The sequence below is a fragment of the Lycium barbarum genome, chromosome 9 (assembly GCF_019175385.1).
Source record: "Lycium barbarum isolate Lr01 chromosome 9, ASM1917538v2, whole genome shotgun sequence".
Lineage (NCBI taxonomy): Eukaryota > Viridiplantae > Streptophyta > Magnoliopsida > Solanales > Solanaceae > Lycium > Lycium barbarum.
The window spans coordinates 98,718,828-98,739,510 of record NC_083345.1 but is presented as its reverse complement, the minus strand read 5'-3'; the positions used below and the strand labels follow the sequence as shown (position 1 = coordinate 98,739,510).

The 20,683-nt window shown below is 38.2% G+C and overlaps 1 protein-coding gene across 1 annotated transcript; it reads left to right on the top strand.

The window, feature by feature from the left end:
• The first annotated feature begins 5,965 nt into the window (after window positions 1-5,965).
• Window positions 5,966-6,566, top strand: LOC132612059 (uncharacterized). The gene is made up of 2 exons (XM_060326403.1): window positions 5,966-6,256; window positions 6,354-6,566. Exons 1-2 carry the CDS (start codon window positions 5,966-5,968, stop codon window positions 6,564-6,566), a joined length of 504 nt encoding a protein of 167 aa, XP_060182386.1.
• The last annotated feature ends 14,117 nt before the right edge of the window (window positions 6,567-20,683 follow it).

Genomic DNA, 20,683 nt, shown 5'->3' with positions numbered 1-20,683 from the left:
ATGGCTCGTTTCTAATTTCCGGGAGAACCAGTCTTAGAATGGAAAGGGAATACGGCGTCACCAAAGGGTAGGTTTATTTCCTATCTAAAGGCAAGGAAAATGATCACGAAAGGATGTATCTATCATCTAGTTCGGGTTCAAGATGTAGAAGCTGAATCGCCGACTCTTTAGACAGTTCCTGTAGTAAACGAATTTCCGGATGTGTTCCCGGAAGAGCTTCCAGGCCTTCCTCCCGAACGGGAGATTGATTTCGCAATTGATGTTTTGCCGAGCACCAAGCCCATATCTATTCCTCCTTATAGAATGGCTCCCGCAGAATTGAGAGAGTTGAAGGAGCAATTGAAGGACTTGCTTGAGAAAGACTTTATTAGGCCAAGTTCATCCCCGTGGGGAGCACCCGTATTGTTTGTCCGAAAGAAAGATGGCTCCTTGAGAATGTGCATTGATTACCGGCAATTGAATAAAGTGACAATTAAGAACAAGTATCCTCTTCCGAGGATTGATAACTTATTTGATCAATTGCAAGGTGCCAAATGGTTTTCAAAGATTGATTTGAGGTCCGGGTATCATCAAGTGAGAGTCAGGGAGAAAGATATCCCTAAGACAGCCTTTAGAACAAGATATGGTCATTTTGAGTTCCGGGTGATGTCATTTGGGCTAACTAATGCGCCGGCGGCAATTATGGATCTCATGAATAATGTGTTCAGGCCTTTTCTGGATTTATTTGTGATCGCATTTATCGACGACATCTTGGTATATTCTAGATCCGAGGCAGAACATGTGAATCATTTGCGTAGTGTCCTCAGAGTCCTTCGAACTCGAGAGTTGTTCGCGATGTTTTCCAAATGCGAGTTTTGGTTCAACTCAGTGGCATTTCTGGGGCATATTGTGGCAGCCGATGGTATTCGAGTGCATAGTCAAAAGATTGAGGCCGTGAAGACTTGGCCAAGGCCCACAACTCCTACGAAGGTTCGTAGCTTTCTGGGCTTAGCAGGTTATTACAGGAGATTTGTTGAAGGTTTTTCTTCTATTTCTGCACCACTCACAAAGTTGACCCAAAAAACAGCAAAGTTTCAATGGACAGATGCTTGTGAGCATAGCTTCCAAGAGTTGAAAAGTAGATTGACTTCCGCCCCAGTCTTGACACTTCCAGAGGAATTGGAAGGATATGTTGTATATTGGGATGCTTCAGGTGTTGGGCTAGGCTGTGTATTGATGCAACATGGTAAGGTGATTGCGTATGCTTCAAGGCAATTACGGAAACATGAGCAGAATTATCCAACCCATGATTTAGAATTGGCCACAGTGGTTCATGCGTTAAAGATATGGAGACATTATTTATATGGCGTCCATGTGGATATTTATACGGATCATAAGAGTCTACAGTATATCTTCAAGCAGAAAGAGTTGAATTTATGGCAACGACGCTGGTTGGAATTGCTAAAAGATTATGATGTTGATATCTTGTATCACCCCGGAAAGGCAAATGTTGTAGCTGATGCTCTTAGCCGCAGATCTATGGGAAATTTGTGCGATGTATGACCCGAGAGGAGAGAAATGACTCGTGAGCTCCAGCAGTTAGCTAGCCTAGGAGTTCGAGTAGTGGACTCAGGTAGTAGGGGGACTACTATCCAGAATTCAGCAGCCTCATCGCTAGTGGCAGAAGGGAAAGAGCGACAATATGAAGATCCCATGCTAATGCATTACAGAGATACACTACCTCATAAAAAGGAGTCATCATTTGATATCACAGGATACGGAGTTCTCCGATGCCGAGGCAGAGTATGCGTTCCTGATATGGCAGGATTACGCCACCAGGTATTGAGGGAAGCTCATTGTTCCCGTTACTCTGTTCACCCTGGTGCGAAGAAAATGTATCATGATCTTAAGTCTGTATATTGGTGGAGTGGAATGAAGAAAGATATAGCGGAATTCGTAGCTCAATTTCCTAATTGTCAGCAAGTGAAAATCGAGCACCAAAGGCCGGGTGGATTATTGCAAGCTATAGAAATCCCAACCTGGAAGTAGGAAGTGATTAACATGGACTTCATTACAGAATTACCCTGTTCTCGATGCAAGTATGACTCTATATGGGAGATTGTGGATAGGCTCACAAAGTCAGCTCATTTCTTACCTATCAGAACGACCTATGTGGCAAAAGATTATGCAAGGCTTTATGTTAAAGAGATAGTGAGACTCCATGGTGTTCCAACATCTATTATCTCTGATAGAGGGACTCAGTTTACAGCAAACTTTTGGTAGTCTTTCCAAGAAGGTCTAGGGACTCAAGTGAGCCTTAGTACGACATTTCACCCGCAGACTGATGGACAAGCCGAGCGTACCATTCAGACTCTTGAAGATATGTTGCGGGCATGTATGATATATTTTGGAGGAAATTGGGATGACCATTTGCCACTCATCGAATTCGCTTACAATAACAGTCATCATTCTAGCATCCAAATGGCACCGTATGAAGCTTTATATGGGTGAAGGTGTAGATCTCCAATTGGGTGGTTCGAAACAGGAGAGGCCAGACTGATAAGGCCAGACTTGGTTCAGCAAGCCATAGAGAAAGTCAAGCTCATACAAGATCGGTTATTAGCAGCCCAAAGTCGTCAAAAGTCCTATGCGGATAATCGCTGAAGAGACTTAGAGTTCCAAGTGAAAGATTGGGTATTCTTGAAAGTGTCACCGATGAAAGGTGTAATGAGATTTGGCAAAAAGGGGAAGCTTAGTCCCCGGTACATTGGACCTTATGAGATTGTGCACAAAGTGGGCAAAGTGGCCTACGAATTAGATCTACCTCCGGATTTGGAGTCAGTTCACCCAGTTTTCCATGTCTCGATGCTTCAAAAATGTGTTGGAGATCCTACTAGGATCGTTCCAATAAGCGATGTGGAAGTGACAGAAAAGTTGACTTATGAAGAAGTGTCCATTGCCATACTAGATAGGCAAGTACGGAGGCTTAGAAACAAAGAAGTGGCGTCAGTCAAGGTTTTATGTAGAAGCAGTAAATGAGAAGAAATGACATGGGAAGCGGAGGAAAGTATGCGATCCCGATACCCGCATTTGTTTCAGCCCTTGGAGGAGATCCAAGATGAGATATCCAAATCATGAGGTAGGTATGTTTCCTTTTATGTTTTTTGGTCGTGTGTGGCCAAATTCTATTGCTATTATGTTGTGGCCCTGAGAGGCATCGATATTATTGGTTGTTGTGACAGGATGGTAGTGCCATGTTATAGGGGAAACTCTGGCGAAATTTTTATAGGGGAAACTCTGGCGAAATTTTTAAAGGGGGAAAAATGTTACACCTCGGAAAAATCCTCCATTGTTGCCCAAGTGAATGGACCCGCGAGGAGTGCGAGTATCCGATATTTTCATGAGTAAGAAATAACATTTGACGACCCTAAGTAAGATTCCGAAGGCAATTGCAATAAGAGATAGGTTATGCTCCATAATGAATAATTATAGGTTCTGAAAATGTGGAAAGTTGTAGATCTGCATTTTGGCCAGTTGCACGTAAAATGAAATACGGACCATAAAGTGGTTTACGGCCCGTAAACTGCCATGTCGTATTTTGGCTTCCAAAACTTCAACTTTCTGCCAAATGATCAAATGGTTAAATACGACCTAAAATACGGACCATAAAGTGGTTTACCCGTAAACTGTGTCCGTAAATCACCACGTCTCAGCCTGAGTTTCTGTTTCTATTATGATTAAATACGACCACGAAGGATGGTTCCTTAAACTGGAATACGGACCGTAAACCAAGTTTACGACCAATGTGTTGTTAACTCCAGACCAGATCTTAAGTCATTAAATAAGGGATCCAAGTTTATTATTTCATTTCCACATTTCAACCCCTTCTCTCTAAAACCTCTCTCTACATTTATTCCACAAGGATTCAAGGATTATTAGTGAACAACAACATAAACCAAGTGAATCAAGTGTAAGAAAACCATCAAAGATCATTCAAAGTCAAGAAATCTCATGGAGGTAAACTAGGGTTTTTGCTCAAGTGGAGTATTATCAACCAAGGCTTGTTCCTACACCATCTAAGGTAAGATTCACGATATTTCTATGTTGTTTAAGGGAGTCATATATGATAGCTATCGATTCTAATGATAGTATGACTTCAATGAAGGTAGAAACTCTAGCATTGGAGGAGAGCGCGCAAGTGTAGAGTAGTTGAACGGAAAAGGTATGTAAGACTAACCCTTCTTTCATAAGGCATGTTTCTTTTCCCAAACGTCTAAATCTTCTATAAGTCTATGATGTCTTTCAAATGATTTGATCTTCCGAGCTAGTAAGCTCGCGATTCTTGATACGCTACGATCGTACTAGTTCCTCGTATAACGAGTAAGCCTATAAAGACAAATGTGACGAATGACGATAACAGGGATAATGATATCGATGACGATAATGAAGACGATGATGATAATGATGCTTATGAGCTAGTATGTGTATGTATCTATGTATGACTATTATGGGACCCCGAGCTTATGAGGCCGGGTATGATATGTAAATAAGTATGTATACGATTACGAAACGTGCGCACACCTCTGCAGATGGTACGGATAACCCTGACGCCTTGGTAGGGCCAGGTAGATGTAACCCTGAAGTCTTGGTAGGGCCAGGTATGAGTAACCTTGAGCCTTGGTTGGCCAAGTATGTATGAAACACCGATCCTACGTGGTCGGGTATGCTATGTAAATGTTATGTATATGATATGATTATGTATATGATATGAATACGAATATGATATGACTATGTATATGAATGTGAATAAGGGGCATGTATACGAATACGGGCACAAATATGGTACAGGTAGTATTATGAATGCGGATAATTATGTATGTACCCAAACACGTATTAGATATGGAAAGTTCCTAAGAAAGGCAAGTAAGTGCATGTGACGATGATATTGTCATCTCCAATTCTATGCTATTTCTTATGTTGATATTTATGCTTCTATATTGATATTGATCATGCTTTACATACTCAGTACATTCTTCGTACTGACGTCCTTTTGTTTGTGGACGCTGCGTCATGCCCGCAGGTGCACAGGGAGATAGGCTTGATACATAGCTGCTTTATCAGAGAATTACATAGCAGAGCTCCATTTCATTCGGAGCCATAGCTTTTGGGTACTTATTCTTTTGTGTATATAATTATAGGCATAGCAGGGTCCTGTCCCGCCCATGTGATATGTTATACTCTTCTTAGAGGCTCGTAGTCACGTGTATATGGTTAGATATGTTTGGCCTTGTCGGCCTATATTTTGTATGTCATTTTGATAGCCTTGTTGGCTCATGTACGTTGACGTGGCATAGGTGCCAATTATGATATAAAGGCATTGTCGTCCAATGGGACTAGCATGATGAATGAGTAGAATTATGTGTTTAATTATGTGGCTCACCTAGATGTAAGCTGAAGTGTAAGTTAAGGGGTGCCCGGGTGGGCTAGCACCGGGCGCTCGTTGCGGCCCTCTAGACGGGTCGTGACAGAAGCATTGTGGAGAATGTATTGTTGCCACAAGAAATCATCACAGACATAAAAAGGAGAAATAAAACTGTACAATGTGGTGGTTAAACTTGATATGACAAAAGCATATGACAGGGTTTCATGGATATATTTGACAAAAGTATTAAGGCAGTTCGATTTTTCTGAGGTGGTGATACATATTGTATAGAGGCTGGTTTCAAATAATTGGTATTCAGTGTTGATCAATGGGCAGTCTCATGGCTTTTTTCACTCCTCAAGAGGACTGAAACAAGGTGATCCACTTTCCCCAACACTATTCATTATTGCAGCAGAAGTTTTGGCCAGAAACTTGAACAGTTTACATGAGGATTCTGCATTCAAGGGGTATGGCATGCCTAAGTGGAGTCCATAGATAAACCACCTATCATATGCAGATGATGCCATTCTTTTTTGTTCACCTGATCCTGCCTCTCTGAAGAAGATGATGAAAATTTTGAGAAACTATGAGAAGATATCAGATCAGTTGGTCAATAAGGGTAAGAGTTCTTTCTATTTGCATGAGAAAGTTCCAGTTAATATTGTGCGTAGAGTAAGAAGAAAAACTGGAATGAGGAAATGCTCCTTTCCTTTTACATATCTGGGTTGTCCAGTATTCTATGGTAGAAGGGAGATTGTCTATTATGATAATCTTATCAAAAAGGTTATGAATAGAGTGATGTCTTGGCAAAACAGGATGCTTTCATTTGGTGGAAGATACATTTTGATTGCACATGTACTACAAACAATGCCTGTTTATTTATTGTCTGCAATCAATCCTTTGAAAGGGGTAATAGATCAATTACATAAGATTTTTTGCCAAGTTCTTATAGAGTAATACTGCTGGTTTGAAAGGAAATCATTGGGTTGCTTGGGACAAAATGTGTCTGCCAAAGGATGAGGGGGGACTTTGCTTCAAATCTCTCCATGACATATCAAAAGCTCTTTTTGCAAAACTCTGGTGGAACTTCAAAACTTCAATCTATTTTCGGGGAGCATTTACGGGAAACAACTACTTCTTAAAGCCGCATCTTGTAATTGCTTAAGACAGAGGAGCTTCACATGCATGGAAGAAGATGGTGGCCGTTAGAGAGGAAGTCGAACATCAGATATGGTGGCAATTGAAATCAAGTACTTCTAGCTTGTGGTTTGATAATTGTACAAAACAATATACTTTATACTTTGTAGATAATGAGCTAGCTATTGATGAAGAAATAGAAGTAAAGAAGTTTATATCTGGTGGAGTATGGAATCTGCAAAAAATATTAGCAGTTCTCTCTTCAGAAACTGCTTCTCATATTCAGGAAGACATCAGTCCAACACTGCTGGAGGTTGACAATAACAAGGCATGGTGGATGTGTGAAAACAATGGTAAATTCACTGTCAAAAGTGCATGGGAGGAAACAAGACATAAGCAGGAGAGCTATGCAGCATACAAATACATCTGGTTAAAAGGATTGCCTATAAAGATAAGTTTTTTCCTATGGAGGGTATGGAAAGGAAGGATAGCCACAAATGACAACCTCAAAAGAATGCACAAATACATTGTATCTAAATGCTGGTGTTGTGAGGAATACAAACAGGAAATAATGTACCATCTTTTTCAAACCTCTCCAATAGCTTTTTAGCTTTGGAAACAATTTGCTTCTTGTGCAGGTTTAAACATTGAAGGGCTGCAACTGCAGCAGATGATCGTACTATGATGGAAAACAACTACACCTTCCAAGCTGCAAAGTATTTTTTAGGCTATTCCTGCTATCCTAATGTGGGAAATATGGAAGAGAAGAAATTCAATCAAGCATGTCAAAAATACTACATATAAAAGGATTGTGTATCAGGCTCAACAGACCATTTATCAGTTGATCAAACTGAAGTATCCATGGATATTCAGGCTTCCTCCAGACTGGCCTGCCGTTATAGACTTTTTGAGTAATTATAAACCAAAACTACAATTTTGAAAAGTACAATGGAAGCTGCCATAGCATGGTCTGAAATGCAACACTGATAGGGGATCACAAGGAAATTTGGGTCATATTTCATATGCTTTTTGTATTAGAGATGACATAGGAGATCTTGTTTATGCACAAGCCAACTTGATAGGAATTGCTACCAACATGGAGGCAGAAACAGTTGCAGTTCAAGAACCTATTTTTTACTGTCTCTCCAACAATTTGCAGTTTGTGCAACTGGAAACTGACTCTTTAGTATTGAAAAACATATTACAAGATCTATGGAAGATTCCTTGGCAGCTGACTGAAAGAGTGGAGTAGATACAACACATGATGAGAGAGTTACAAATTCAGGTGATGCACATCTTCAGAGAGGGCAGTCAACTTGTAGATTTTCTGGCAAAAACAGCAATGGATACTGAGGAGAAGCTGGAATATCATAGTTTTTAGACTTTACCATCTATGGGAAGGAATATTCTTAACATGGAAAAAGCTCAAGTTCCATCATTGAGGATCAAAACAAGGAGAATTCAGTAGGAATGAGTCTTATTCAAAGGCAGGATAATCATAGGCTTTATATTTTTCTGTGGAAAAATGTAAAATCATCTTTGAGTGTCAACTCTAAGATGGTTAGCAATTTTTTCCCTTTATTGTTGTAGACTAATCATAAATTTTAATAAAACATTCGACAATTTTTTTTTTTTAAAAAAGAACAATATATAATCTACTACACCAGTGGTTTATAACATGTACCATGAATTCCCAGGGGAAGCCATAGAGAGCATATGATGGCGTCTTCTTATCAAGGTGGGTTTGGTGGTGCCTGGAAATGTCTACCTTGTCCTTCAAGTATTGCAAGGTGAGTTCAAAGGATTTCTTTCCCCAAGGATAGCTCTGGAAGAATTGCAAATCGTCAATCATTTTAAACCAATCAGTGTCCATACCCCTGGACACATCTTGGCCATCAAAATTGTATGCAGAACCCATACAAGACAACATTTCAGCTTTTTTTCTTTATTTAATCTAAGCCCTCTTATCCCCGACAATAGCTTTTCTAATGTAATCTTCTTGTTTCGAGTAACCTTTGAGTAGAATTATACCCTGTTCTTAATTGTCCTATCCTCTCTAGATTAGGAGGGATAGGATCCACAATTTAAACCGGTGATCAACGCAAACTCCTTCAAGCCCAAAATACACAGGTTTGTCATTCATGAGGAACCACACTTCACGCTTCTTTTTTTGGACCACATGATGAAGAAGCATATAGTAGATCATCCATTAGTTGAAATTGATGAAGAATTTTGATAGTTTCCTAATGTGACCAAAACAGGAATGCTTCCACATTTTCCTTAGTTTTTATCTCTCAATACCTTGTTAAATTCAACTAACAACATTAGCCTGCTCCTAACAGAAACTTTTGTTGGAAAAGATTCATAATCATCCAGCCAATTAATCATGCCATACTTTTCAACGTTAATTGTCTTTGCACAATAAGACAAGGACAGAGGATCAACATCTTCAGCAGCACTAGAGTGCTTTGAACCATCCTCAGATACATAACCATCACTCTCAATTCTACTATGAACTCTACTATCAACTCTATCTCCATCAACACTACTCTCATCAATGGGGTCTGAGTAGGACACGCTCTTAGCTTCTGCACTTCTTTTTCTTTTTCTATCTCGGCTAAGTTCTTCACCCCTTCTTTTGTTATACTTACGATTCGCATTAGAACGAGTTTCAACCATAGCACAAGAACGGGGGAGTATTTTGCCTCCTATTCCTCTACACCTAGGCATTTATACGATCTATGTACAAACAATAGGGACATTGATCAACCATGATATAAAAATAAGAATAATTGACCAAAAGTCTATTAATAGACCATGTGTAAATTTCAAAAACAAGCAAAATAAGTATAACGAACACACATTTTGATGAAAAAATAGGCAAAACAACAAAGGTTTTGAAAAAAAGAAGATGTTTATGAACACTAGGTTTTTATCCAGATTGAAAAAAAAATAAAAAAATTCAGGGCAATATGGAGGTCAAAATGCTCTGACGGAGTTGCAGAGTTAAAGAAACTACATGTTTAAGACGATCAAGGTGTATTGGAGCTTGAGGGAGAGGTGGAAGTTTGAGAGTTCTAAGCTAGGAAGAGAAATGAAGAAGTGAAAGGGAAGGATAAGAGAGAGAGGGGCTTCGTATATTTTATTACAAGTCAGAGGGACTTAAGTGTATAACTTAAAACCTCCAAACTTTTTAAAATTATGAAATATACCCCATTCCCCTTTTTCTAAACCCTAATCCCAAAACATAATTGAAAAAGAAATTCAGTGGCCTTATTCTCAATTAAAACTTGAAAGTGGCCTCCTTCACAAATCTTCTCTACTAACCTGTTAGAAGAGGGGTAAATTAGATCTGCTAACAGTCGTAAACAAATGAGGGAAATACTAATTGGTATAAAAGCATTGCACATAAATTTAGTAGAAATGGCAACCCATTGCGTAAAATAGGCTGCCAACTTAAATATATTAGTAGACATGAAGTTTAGTTAAAGGGCCTTCTAACCCATTGTGTTCAGAACCAAAGAATATGTATATTGAATATAGCAATAGTTACATGGAGATACATATACAATTAACAGGTGGTTAAGGGACAAATTCTGGATACATATATCGAATATGATACTACAACAGCAGAATCACATTTTGACACTTGAGGCTATAACATGTTCACAATGGACAGTTGAATACTATGCATAACTCTAACCCATCAAACAGATTTTGGCACCAGTAACATGTTTCCTTTTTTTTTTTAGCAGTCCTTTTTTTTAAAGGACACTCGACAACACCATAAAGGTTTCTATTCTCTCCACATATTACGTCTTCTCAAGCCTTTGGTTTTATTGTCCCTTTGTAGCAAATAATAATAATGTTCAACAGCATGTTCACAAATGTCAGGACCAATAATTTCATGACCCATTCCAGTGAATGCTTTGATATTTTGCGTATAGGTACGTATTGTTTTGATAATTCCTTTTCATTCGCCATGTGCGCGGAATCTGGATGGTTATTGGGACAAAGAAGAAATAAAAGAAAAGTAATATAATTTTTGGTTCCAAGTTTGTTTTTAACAGGCATATCATATAGACAGTAGCTTATAACATTTTTAAAAAAACGGAGAAGGTGCAAATATACCCCTCAACTTTGTCATTTAGAGCAGATATGCCCTCGTTACAAAAGTGGTGCATATATACCCCTGTCGTTACAAAAATGGTGCAAATATACCCCTGCAGTTACAAAATGGTGCAAATTTACCCTTTTCACTAACAGATTTTTTTTTAAAAATCATTTAATTTATTTTTTAATTAAAAAAAAGTTTACCTATATTTTCTTTAGTAGACATAATTTTCTAAAGCCACATGGTAATTTTGTTTTCTGGTGTGTCGGGTCTGGTAAGTTTCAAAAAATATCTCCGTGACTTTAAAAAAATAAGTCTACCCATATTTTCTTTAGTAGACATAATTTTCTAAAGCCACATTGTAATTTTTTTTTCTGGTGTGTCGGGTCTGGTAAGTTTCCAAAAATATCTCCGGGACTTTAAAAAAATAAGTCTACCCATATTTTCTTTAGTAGACATAATTTTCTAAAGCCACATGGTAATTTTTTTTCTGGTGTGTCGGATCTGGTAAGTTTCAAAAAATATCTCCGTGACTATAAAAAAATAAGTCTACCCATATTTTCTTTAGTAGACATAATTTTCGAAAGCCACATGGTAATTTTTTTTTCTGGTGTGTCGAGTCTGGTAAATTTCAAAAAATATCTCCGTGACTTTAAAAAAATAAGTCTACCCATATTTTCTTTAGTAGACATAATTTTCTAAAGCCACATGGTAATTTTTTTTCTGGTGTGTCGGGTCTGGTAAGTATAAAATAATATCTCTGTGACTTTAAAAAAATAAGTCTACCCATATTTTCTTTAGTATACATAATTTTCTAAAGCCATATGATAATTTTTTTTTTTGGTGTGTCGGGTCAAGTAAGTTTCAAAAATATCTCCGTGACTTTAAAAAAATAAGTCTACCCATATTTTCTTTAGTAGACATAATTTTCTAAAGCAACGTGGTAATTTTTTTTTCTGGTGCGTCGGGTCTGGTAAGTTTCAAAAAATATCTCCGCGACTTTAAAAAAATATGTCTACCCATTTTTTTAAACTTACCAGACTCGACCCACCAGAAAAAATATTATCATGTGGCTTTAGAAAATTATGTCTACTAAAGAAAATATAGGTAGACTTTTCTTTTAATTAAAAAATAAATTAAATGATTTTTAAAAAAAAATCCGTTAGTGAAAAGGGTATATTTGCACCATTTTGTAACTGCAGGGGTATATTTGCACCATTTTTGTAACGGCAGGGATATATATGCACCACTTTTATAACGAGGGGCATATCTGCTCTAAATGACAAAGTTGAGGGGTATATTTGCACCTTTTTGTGGTTCAAAAAAAAATTATAATTTCCTATTTCGTTTTTTTATTCACGAAATGCAAAAAAAAAAAACATATTTCGTTGATTAATTCACAAAATGCAAAAAAAAAATCAGTTTTGTTCATATTTTTTAATTTTAAATTAAATAATGTATGTGTCCAATCACAAAATGCCATTTGGCTTTTTAAAAGAGTTAACTTTAACTTTGTTTGTTTGAGGGGTATATTTGAGCCAAAAACAAACCTTAAGGGTATTTTTAGACCAAAAGGTGGAAGAAGAGTATTTATGAGCCTTTTTCAATAGTTCAAGGGTATTTTTGGACCTTTTCCGTAAATTTAGTGAGAAAACTGAAATAGCCTTAATAAGAAAGAGTTGAAGTATTACCGCTTTAGAGACGGAAGATGCTAATAACCTGCTAAAAGAGGGGAAAGTTAGATTCGATGCAAAGAATCAGACAATCATAAACTATTGAGTGAAATATAATCTGGTATAAAAGCATTGCACGAAAAGGCAGAAGTAATGGCAACCATTGTGTAAAATATGTGATCAACTTAAATTCCTAGCCAGAGAGCATATTTTAAGCATCTTCTAACACATTGTGTTCATAACCAAAGAATATGTATATTGATAATGTGAAAAATTACATGGAGATGCATATACAATAAAGAGGTGGTACAGGGACTGGATTCTGCATACATATATCGGCTTTAATACTACCACACAAGGGAAAATATTGTGACACTATAGGCTTTTCTAGCAATCCTCTTTTTTTTTAAGGACGATCGAGAACGCTATAAAGGCTACCAGTTATGCCACGTGCAGCGCCTTCTCAAGCATTTCCGTCATTTATCCCTTTGTAGCAAATAATAGTAATGTTCAACCGCATGTTCATATATTTAAGGATTCTTCCGAAAGTATGCAGCCTTCACTTGGTGTACAAGGACGCCGATTTTAGAGATTCCAGTTTGTTCGGCCTAAAATTGTGGTTGGAGATTGCATTTGTCGTCCCAGCGATTTCATTCCAAAAATGTATGAAGACAAAGGTCTGTTAACCCTTACTCAGGAACACACTCGGAAATGGGTTTATTTGTTTCTGAGTAACCATGCTACCCATTTGATACATAGATTTTAAAAAGAAACATCATAAGGGAAAAATACTGGACAGAGTATATATTTTACTCATAAACATAACCATTCTTTTTTTTTCCAGCAATAAATGATTTTAAACAGAAACATCATAAGGGAACGCCATAAAAAGTTTTTTTCAGTGATGCATTCATAAACTTAAACATCATTCTAATCGATACAGGTGATAGATTGCTTTTGTCCAAAGTGTCAAGGAGTAGGAGCAATTAAAGTGTGAGGGCAATATTTATCACATAGCCCTAGGTAGAGTCACTAATCCACAATTTAACTCAGTCAATGGTCATATTTATATCATAATAGGCATTCAACATCCATAACAAAATCATAAACAAACGAGCATATAATAATGCAGAATAAAATGTAATGATGTACAATGCAAAATATGATGACGTGCAATGCAATGCAAAGCCATGCACTGACCAATCACTCGAACTTTACACACATGCTAACTGATGCCATTGCTCAGTAGTCATGACCTGCTGAGGACCCATGGTGTCCATGTACCACTCGTTCCGGATACTCATCGGACCTGAGCCATAAATCCTCCACTCCGAAAAGAACCTCGGACGCGGATCCATATCATGTACCACTCATTTTCGGAACGAACCTCGGACCACGAGCTCACAAAATCAAAAGTCATACCAACCTAGCTAATATCCAACCAAAAAACCATGTCTGAAGACCAAATCATGCTTTCTCACATCAATTCTACACAATACATACGTTTCGCTAATCAAAGTCTAACTAAAGTAAGTCGTAACCTACCTAGAAAGCCAAGTAACAGTCTCGAATAGCCAAACCTTAGCCTTGCCTTCCTCTTTGGAGAACCTCAAAATGACTAACGTTTATCAGATATGAATTCTACGGCAGAATACGAACTAACGGTACCCATATTGCCATAGTTTTACCCAAAACCCAAAAATGGACCCAAAATAGCCAAACCCGAGCCACAAGGGCAAAACTATAATTTTATTAAAAATTCAGATACAATATAGTCAAAATAGTACTCTACAAGTCTAAACGAGTCCAACGATACGCATATTGCTATGCTTTTAGAAAACTATCCAAAATACCCCTACAATGTGAATCCGGGTTCATAAGGGTAAAATGGGGAAATTTAGTGCATAACTATGTTACCCATCATCTAGTCAACCTTCAATCTTAATTTCATGGAATTCTATTCATCACAAGATATCCAAATTCATCTTTTCTATTTTTAGCCCTAGGGTTCTTAACCTATTACTTCATCACAATTAGTGCGTAAGATGACTATGAGATGATGATAATCGATAGATAAATAATGAATACTAGGTTAGAATGTTATCCCAAAGTGATTGTGAATAATTTTCCATTGCTCTCTCCCAACCCTTCAACTATTGAAGGTTTCATCAATTCTTGGGTACTAATCTTTCACCACCATTACTCGAGCTTAAGCTTTTCATGGGATTTGAAAAAGGAATGATAATGAATCACATAAGGGTTTGCACTTATCTTCAAGGAGGAACTTCACCCTAGCCCTAGGAAAATAGCCTCTCACATTCTAAGGAAGTGTTTTTGGGTTTATGAGGGGAAAGAATTGAAAAATAACACTTAAAAATGACTTTCTGCCCGGTCAGCGGGTGCCCAAATTTCTGATTTGTTCAAAACTTCGTTTTAGCCCCCAAAACTCATTCGGAACCTCCCGAACACAAACCATATATGTGTTTTGATTGTAAACCACGTTATGGACGCACCCGTGATCTCGGAATTCCCAAAAGAGATCATTTTAACCCGGTGTTGACTAAGTCAACCCCAACACTATGAAACTAAGCCTTCACTCGAGACTCAAAACATCCCCGAATGCCTTGGGACCCAAAATGATGGATTCACTAAGTCATAGGTTGTACTAACGGGACTCGAGGAAAGGTTCAACGCGGTTAAATAGGTCAAAACACTATAACGACCAAATGGGTCGTTACAGTACTTCTTGAAAGTACCTCACAAGGGAAAATAAGAATTCACTGGAATGTGACATTCTGGGTACGGCCAACATGTACGGGCCATACATTTATGTACGGGCCGTACTTTGTAATCGTATATTTTATACGGACCGTACTTTCAAGTCGTATCTCATTTCACAAAAATTGTAACTTTTCGAAATTGACACATGAGGTATGTCCAAATTGTACGAGACGTACAGTATTGTATGGGCCATACAATGTGCCCATCTATATTCCAGACTCAGTAAAAGTATAAATACGTTAGTTTAATTTTAATCGTACTTTTCATATTACCAAGCCCTAGCATGAAGTTCTTCCCCTTCCACTATTAGAATACATCAAGGTAAGTCTATTCTAAGCATCCCAAGTGAATTCCAACATATATTCTTGAGTATTAAATAGGAAGTCATTGTTCTAAACTAGGGTTTTCGAGAAAACCCACCTCAAGGATTCAAGATTAAGGCTACTGGGATTTTTCTCATGTTCAGACCATTAGTTACAAGTTTTGGAGATTAACATGTATGTAGGGTTTCTATCTATGTGTGGGAATACAGCGACCCGTTTGGTCGTTATTACAGTTTTGACCCATTTACTCTTGTTGACCCTTCCCCTAGCCCTGTTAGTACGATTTTGACCCGCGGGGATAGGTGGTATGGCTCCTGAGGTAGTCGGGCGAGTTATATAATGACTTATGTGAAATAGAACCTTAAAGTGAAAAGTGTTTAACCAATAGTTGACTTTTGGATAAACGAACCTTTTTCAGAAATCCGTCAATTACGAGACGTTCGGATGGTCGATTGTGACTTGGAGAGGTATTTGGTTCAGTTCTCGAGGCATTTGGATGCATTCTGGGTCATTGGTTAGGAACTTGGCTTTTGGTTATTGGCGGTTGCCTTGGTTAAAAAGATCTTTGTTGGGAATTCCGAGGACACAAGTGAGTTTGTAGCAGGTTTTTGAGTGTGTCTGCATGTTTGGTTTGCATCTGGCAAGTCTCGGATGAATGTCGAGCTTCGGGAAGAATTGATGAAAAAATAATAAAATCTCCTACTGTCCAGTGTTCACTGCGGCTAGGACCACTGCACCACAGCAGACCCGCCACAACGTGGCCTGGTCCGCTCGCACGGGATTTGGGAAGTTTTGGGTAATCTGCTATAGTGGTAGTCTTCCCGCTGTAGCAAGGTCGCCATAGCGGACCACCACTATGATAGCAGGTCCACTGCAGTGGAACTTGGACTGTTGTGCTGGATTACGCAGAACAGAATCATTTACTTAACTCTAATTTTTGAGTCTCAAGTCCCATTCACCAAAAACCTAATTCTAAGAGCTTGGAGAGTCGAATATTGAAGAAACATGGTTGAATCGTCCTTTGGCAGGGGGGGGGGGCGGGGGTAAGTTCCAACCTATTATCTTGCTTATTTACCTTTCTTCCTTAAGTTTACATGGTAGTTTAAGGTCCTAGAGTGGTGAGTGATTCGACCTAGGCTTCTAATCATAAACCCTTTTTATAAAGTGATTAAGTGTTGCTTCAATTACCATTTGTATCATCTAGAAGTGTAGATTAACACCTTCTAGGATTAAGTTGCTCTATAGTTCAAGAATCTAATCATGAGACTTAGGGTTTCACCCAAATTTGGGGGGTTTTACTAATTGATGAAACTGAAGGGCCTAATGTGATTAGAAACCCATGAATTTAAGGGTTATGATTGTTGGAAATATTGGTAAGATAATTTCACCCCTAATTTCCCGTTTTGCCCTCGTGACTTGTTAGGGGCATTTTGGGTATTTGGATTAACCCTTCCCGAGTTGATTCCTTGTCCGATTAGTTGGTTGTCATGGTCATTCACTTACTTGCAATGCTATTTACTAGACTGCCATTGTTTTGAGGCGCTTCAAAAATAGAAGGCTAATGTGGAGTAGTTCATGGCTTTTATTCTGTATTCCAGGTAGGTTACAGCTTACCTTAATTAGACTTTGATTAGCCAAACGTATATATTATGTAGAATTGATGGGATAAAGCATAATTAGTTCTTTGGACATGATGTCTGATTGGATATTACCTAGGTTGGAATGATTTCTTACTATGTGGGATTGTTGCCGTTATTTACACATTGTGATGGCGTATTTGTATTCGTACTGTGGTGATTTGGGATGAAAATCTATTAGATTAGTTGATTGTGGCTTGTTGCCCTGTTATTGTCATTAGGCTTGTTGCCTTAATTGTTGTGTTGTGATACGTGTTGTGATACGTATTGCGCTCATTTCTCTCTTGTTGTGTCATTTATCATGGAGAAAAGAAGGATAATGAGATTAGGCCTATATCGTATTGTATAATTATGATGAAATCATGCATGACATACATTCTCATCTCACATGTATATTGATATCGAATTATGACTTGTTACTAATGATGATATTGAGGAAAATGGAGCACTTTTATGACATAAGACTTAGTTCTGAGGTGTAATTGCTATATTTGGAAGTAAAGGGTGTCATAGACTCTTTATATTGATTGTGATGGTTTGTATAATTCACTCCATGATTGAGATGATTTATCTAAGTCCTGATATGGCTTATGGCCTTGTGACTTGTACTTTCATCGGCGTCTAATTTCATTGATTATCATGCTTACTTTTGAGTTGGTGTTTCATCTTGGGGTTCTAGACTTGAACCATATTTTGTATACACATGTTGCATAAAATATATGTATATAAGGCATATCTCCCAAGGGGTGAGGATGTGGCCTATCTTGTGATATGTATAAGGCACATTTGACAGGGGGTGAGGATGTGACCTATTATGTGGAGTCGTGATCTGAGGTATATTCCGGAGCGAGTGATACATGGACGCCATGGGTCCCCCACGGGTCATGACTATTATGCGAACAATGCCTTTAGCAAATGTCTACATGTTTGAGGTATTTGGCCAGTGCATTGCGTTGCACATCATTACATTTTATTCTGCATCATCATATGGTTTTTCACTTCTAATTTGTGATGGTTTGTTCGTATCATTATAGTGGCATAGATCGGATTATGGACTGGGTCAGTTTGCGGATTAGTGACTATACCTAGGTTCAGTACTTAGATTTGTGATTATCGTTTGAGATTATTGAGACTTGATAGAATTGTGGTTTAGAAGCTTCATCTTAGGTTGTGATTCGGTTATGGGATATTCTGTGACCTTTTTTTGGGTATTATATGCCTATCTGCTTATCTTGTTGATTTTATGCTTATATGCGTGAACTAATCTTAGTCGGCCTGTGATGCTTACTCAGTACTTGTTGTTTGTACTGATGCTACTCTTGTTGTACTCTTCTTTTGAGTGCAGAATTTGTTACTAGTCTCAGTTCCTATCGTCGAGAGTGATCCAATTCTACTCGGCAGAGATTCTAGGGTAAGCTTTGGGGCTAGATCCACACTCGGAGACTCTTCTTTGTAGTTAACTGTCTAGTTTGTATTCTTGAGACAGTATTGATATTTGATAGTTGAACTTCCTATCAAACTTGTATCTATGCAATAGTGGCTCTTATACTAGTCCAGACCAGATTTTAGGGTTATTCTTATTTCCGCACTTATCATTTATGTAACTTAAATGTTTTATCTAAATCATTGTTTATTTCCGCATAATTCTTTTAAATGTTTGAAATGATTTGGGGAAATGGTTCGCTTACCAGATGAAAGTGTAGGTGCCATCACGATTCACGAATTGAGTCGTGACAAGTTGGTATCAGAGCCTTAGGTTTCCGGTCTTACAAGTATAAGAGCATGTCTAGTAGAGTTTTGCGGATCGGTACGATGAGCTCCGTACTTATCTGCGAGAGGCTATAGGACATTTAAGAAACTTCCAATTCTTTCATTCTTTCATGCTACTTCCTTCAAATTAGTATCTAGTCGATTCCAATTGGCATCTAAATTTCCTTGTCTTATTCTCCCACAAATGGTGGAAACTCGTTCCTAAATTCTTATTCTAGCGGTTTTGTTATGACATGGCTTGGTATGGTACTAGATGTGTCATCTTGATTTGGACGCGCGACTAAGTTCAGTATCCAGTTATGACTTGAGGTTTCCATTGTGTGGGATGCTTGTTGAGACTCGTTCATTGTGAGGGTTTTCATGAGAAATTGGAAGAGATGGCACAAAGGGTCACATGATCTCAATGTTTTCAGTTTTGGGTTGCTCGGAAGTCGCAGAAGTGCATTTATGACTTAACAAGAATGAATTTGTCACGACCCAACTAGGGGCCGTGACGGGTACCCGGGGCTAGCCACCGAGCACCACTTGTTCTACTACTCGTCCTACTCATTTAATGCTCTTTTATCACATTTATACTCAGATTGCAGGAAAATCATATTTCATATGGGAACATAATTACTTTTATATACATGTGCCTCTCGGCTATCAAAATAAAATAATATGTATATATATACATAATAACTTCTCGTGAGACCACCTAACCCACACTGCGCATCTACGAGCCTCTACTGGAGTGCTACTTATAAGGACGGGACAAGACCCCGTCATACCCAAAAATACATATATATGACTATACACAAAAGAATCATCGTAAGCACCTCCGAACAAGGAGTGCTTTCAATCAGCTGACAGCTACTACGGATCTGGCTCAAGCTCCCATCCCTGTCTACCTGTGGGCATGAACACAGCGTCCAAAGAAAACGGACGTCAGTAAGAACATTGTACTGAGTATGAGAGCCATAAACAAAGTAATAAGACAATGACATAAAGGAAACATCGATATGAAACATTTGTATCTGACTGTCAAGTATAAAGAAAATAATGCATGCTGGCTTACTCATAATCTTCATCATGTCATGTATGCATAATGTATAAGTTGCCCACCCATATAGGTACGGTGTAGTAATATATAAGCTGCCCGTCCATATCGGATCGATGCGATAGTCATAACATTAGCCTGCGTCCAGGCCTCCCGCGTCCGGGGTACCATCTCATGCCGCCGGCTAGTGGTGTCTGCCCATGCTATTTGGCCATGGTGTATGATATAGCTGCCCGCCTTGGCGGTGACTGCCCCGCCAAATAGGTGCGGTGTTATATCATCATCATACATGCTCATCATAATATGCTTATCGTAACATACTTATCATAATACATGCATAAAGCTTAAGAACAATTTTACTTTATCGGGGTGACGTAAGGTCGTGATCCCCCGATTTCATTATGGAGTAATCATTGACATTCTGCCTCACCTTGAAGGAATTAACACATAAGGTGAGTGTAAGCAATAAATAACATCATCTCATTAGAAAGAAAGGACTAGCCTCACATACCTTTGACGTTTAACTAAGCTATCGCTTGCTTGTTCTCCGTCGATATCACGTTTCTACCTTTAAGAGAGAATTCGCACTAACATTAGTTAATTCAACTATAAAAACGCGTCACTATTTCTAGGGAAAATTGGGCAGCGCTTCCTTTGTTTATACTACTTTTCCCATATTCTATATCAACTCCCATACGTTCACAACAACATTCACAATATTGCAATCAACAATCATCATTCATATACATTGACCACAATCCACCATTTCTCTTCAATTTCGCCACATTTATGGTTATAGCTTACTATC

What these genes read in the sequence shown, in the direction of transcription:
- LOC132612059 (XM_060326403.1), top strand. Translation starts at nt 5,966, where the DNA reads ATGATGAAAATTTTGAGAAACTATGAGAAGATATCAGATCAGTTGGTC. An exon ending in GATACATTTTGATTGCACAT is followed by an intron (nt 6,257 to 6,353) that starts GTACTACAAACA and finishes AAGTTCTTATAG; the next exon opens with AGTAATACTGCTGGTTTGAA.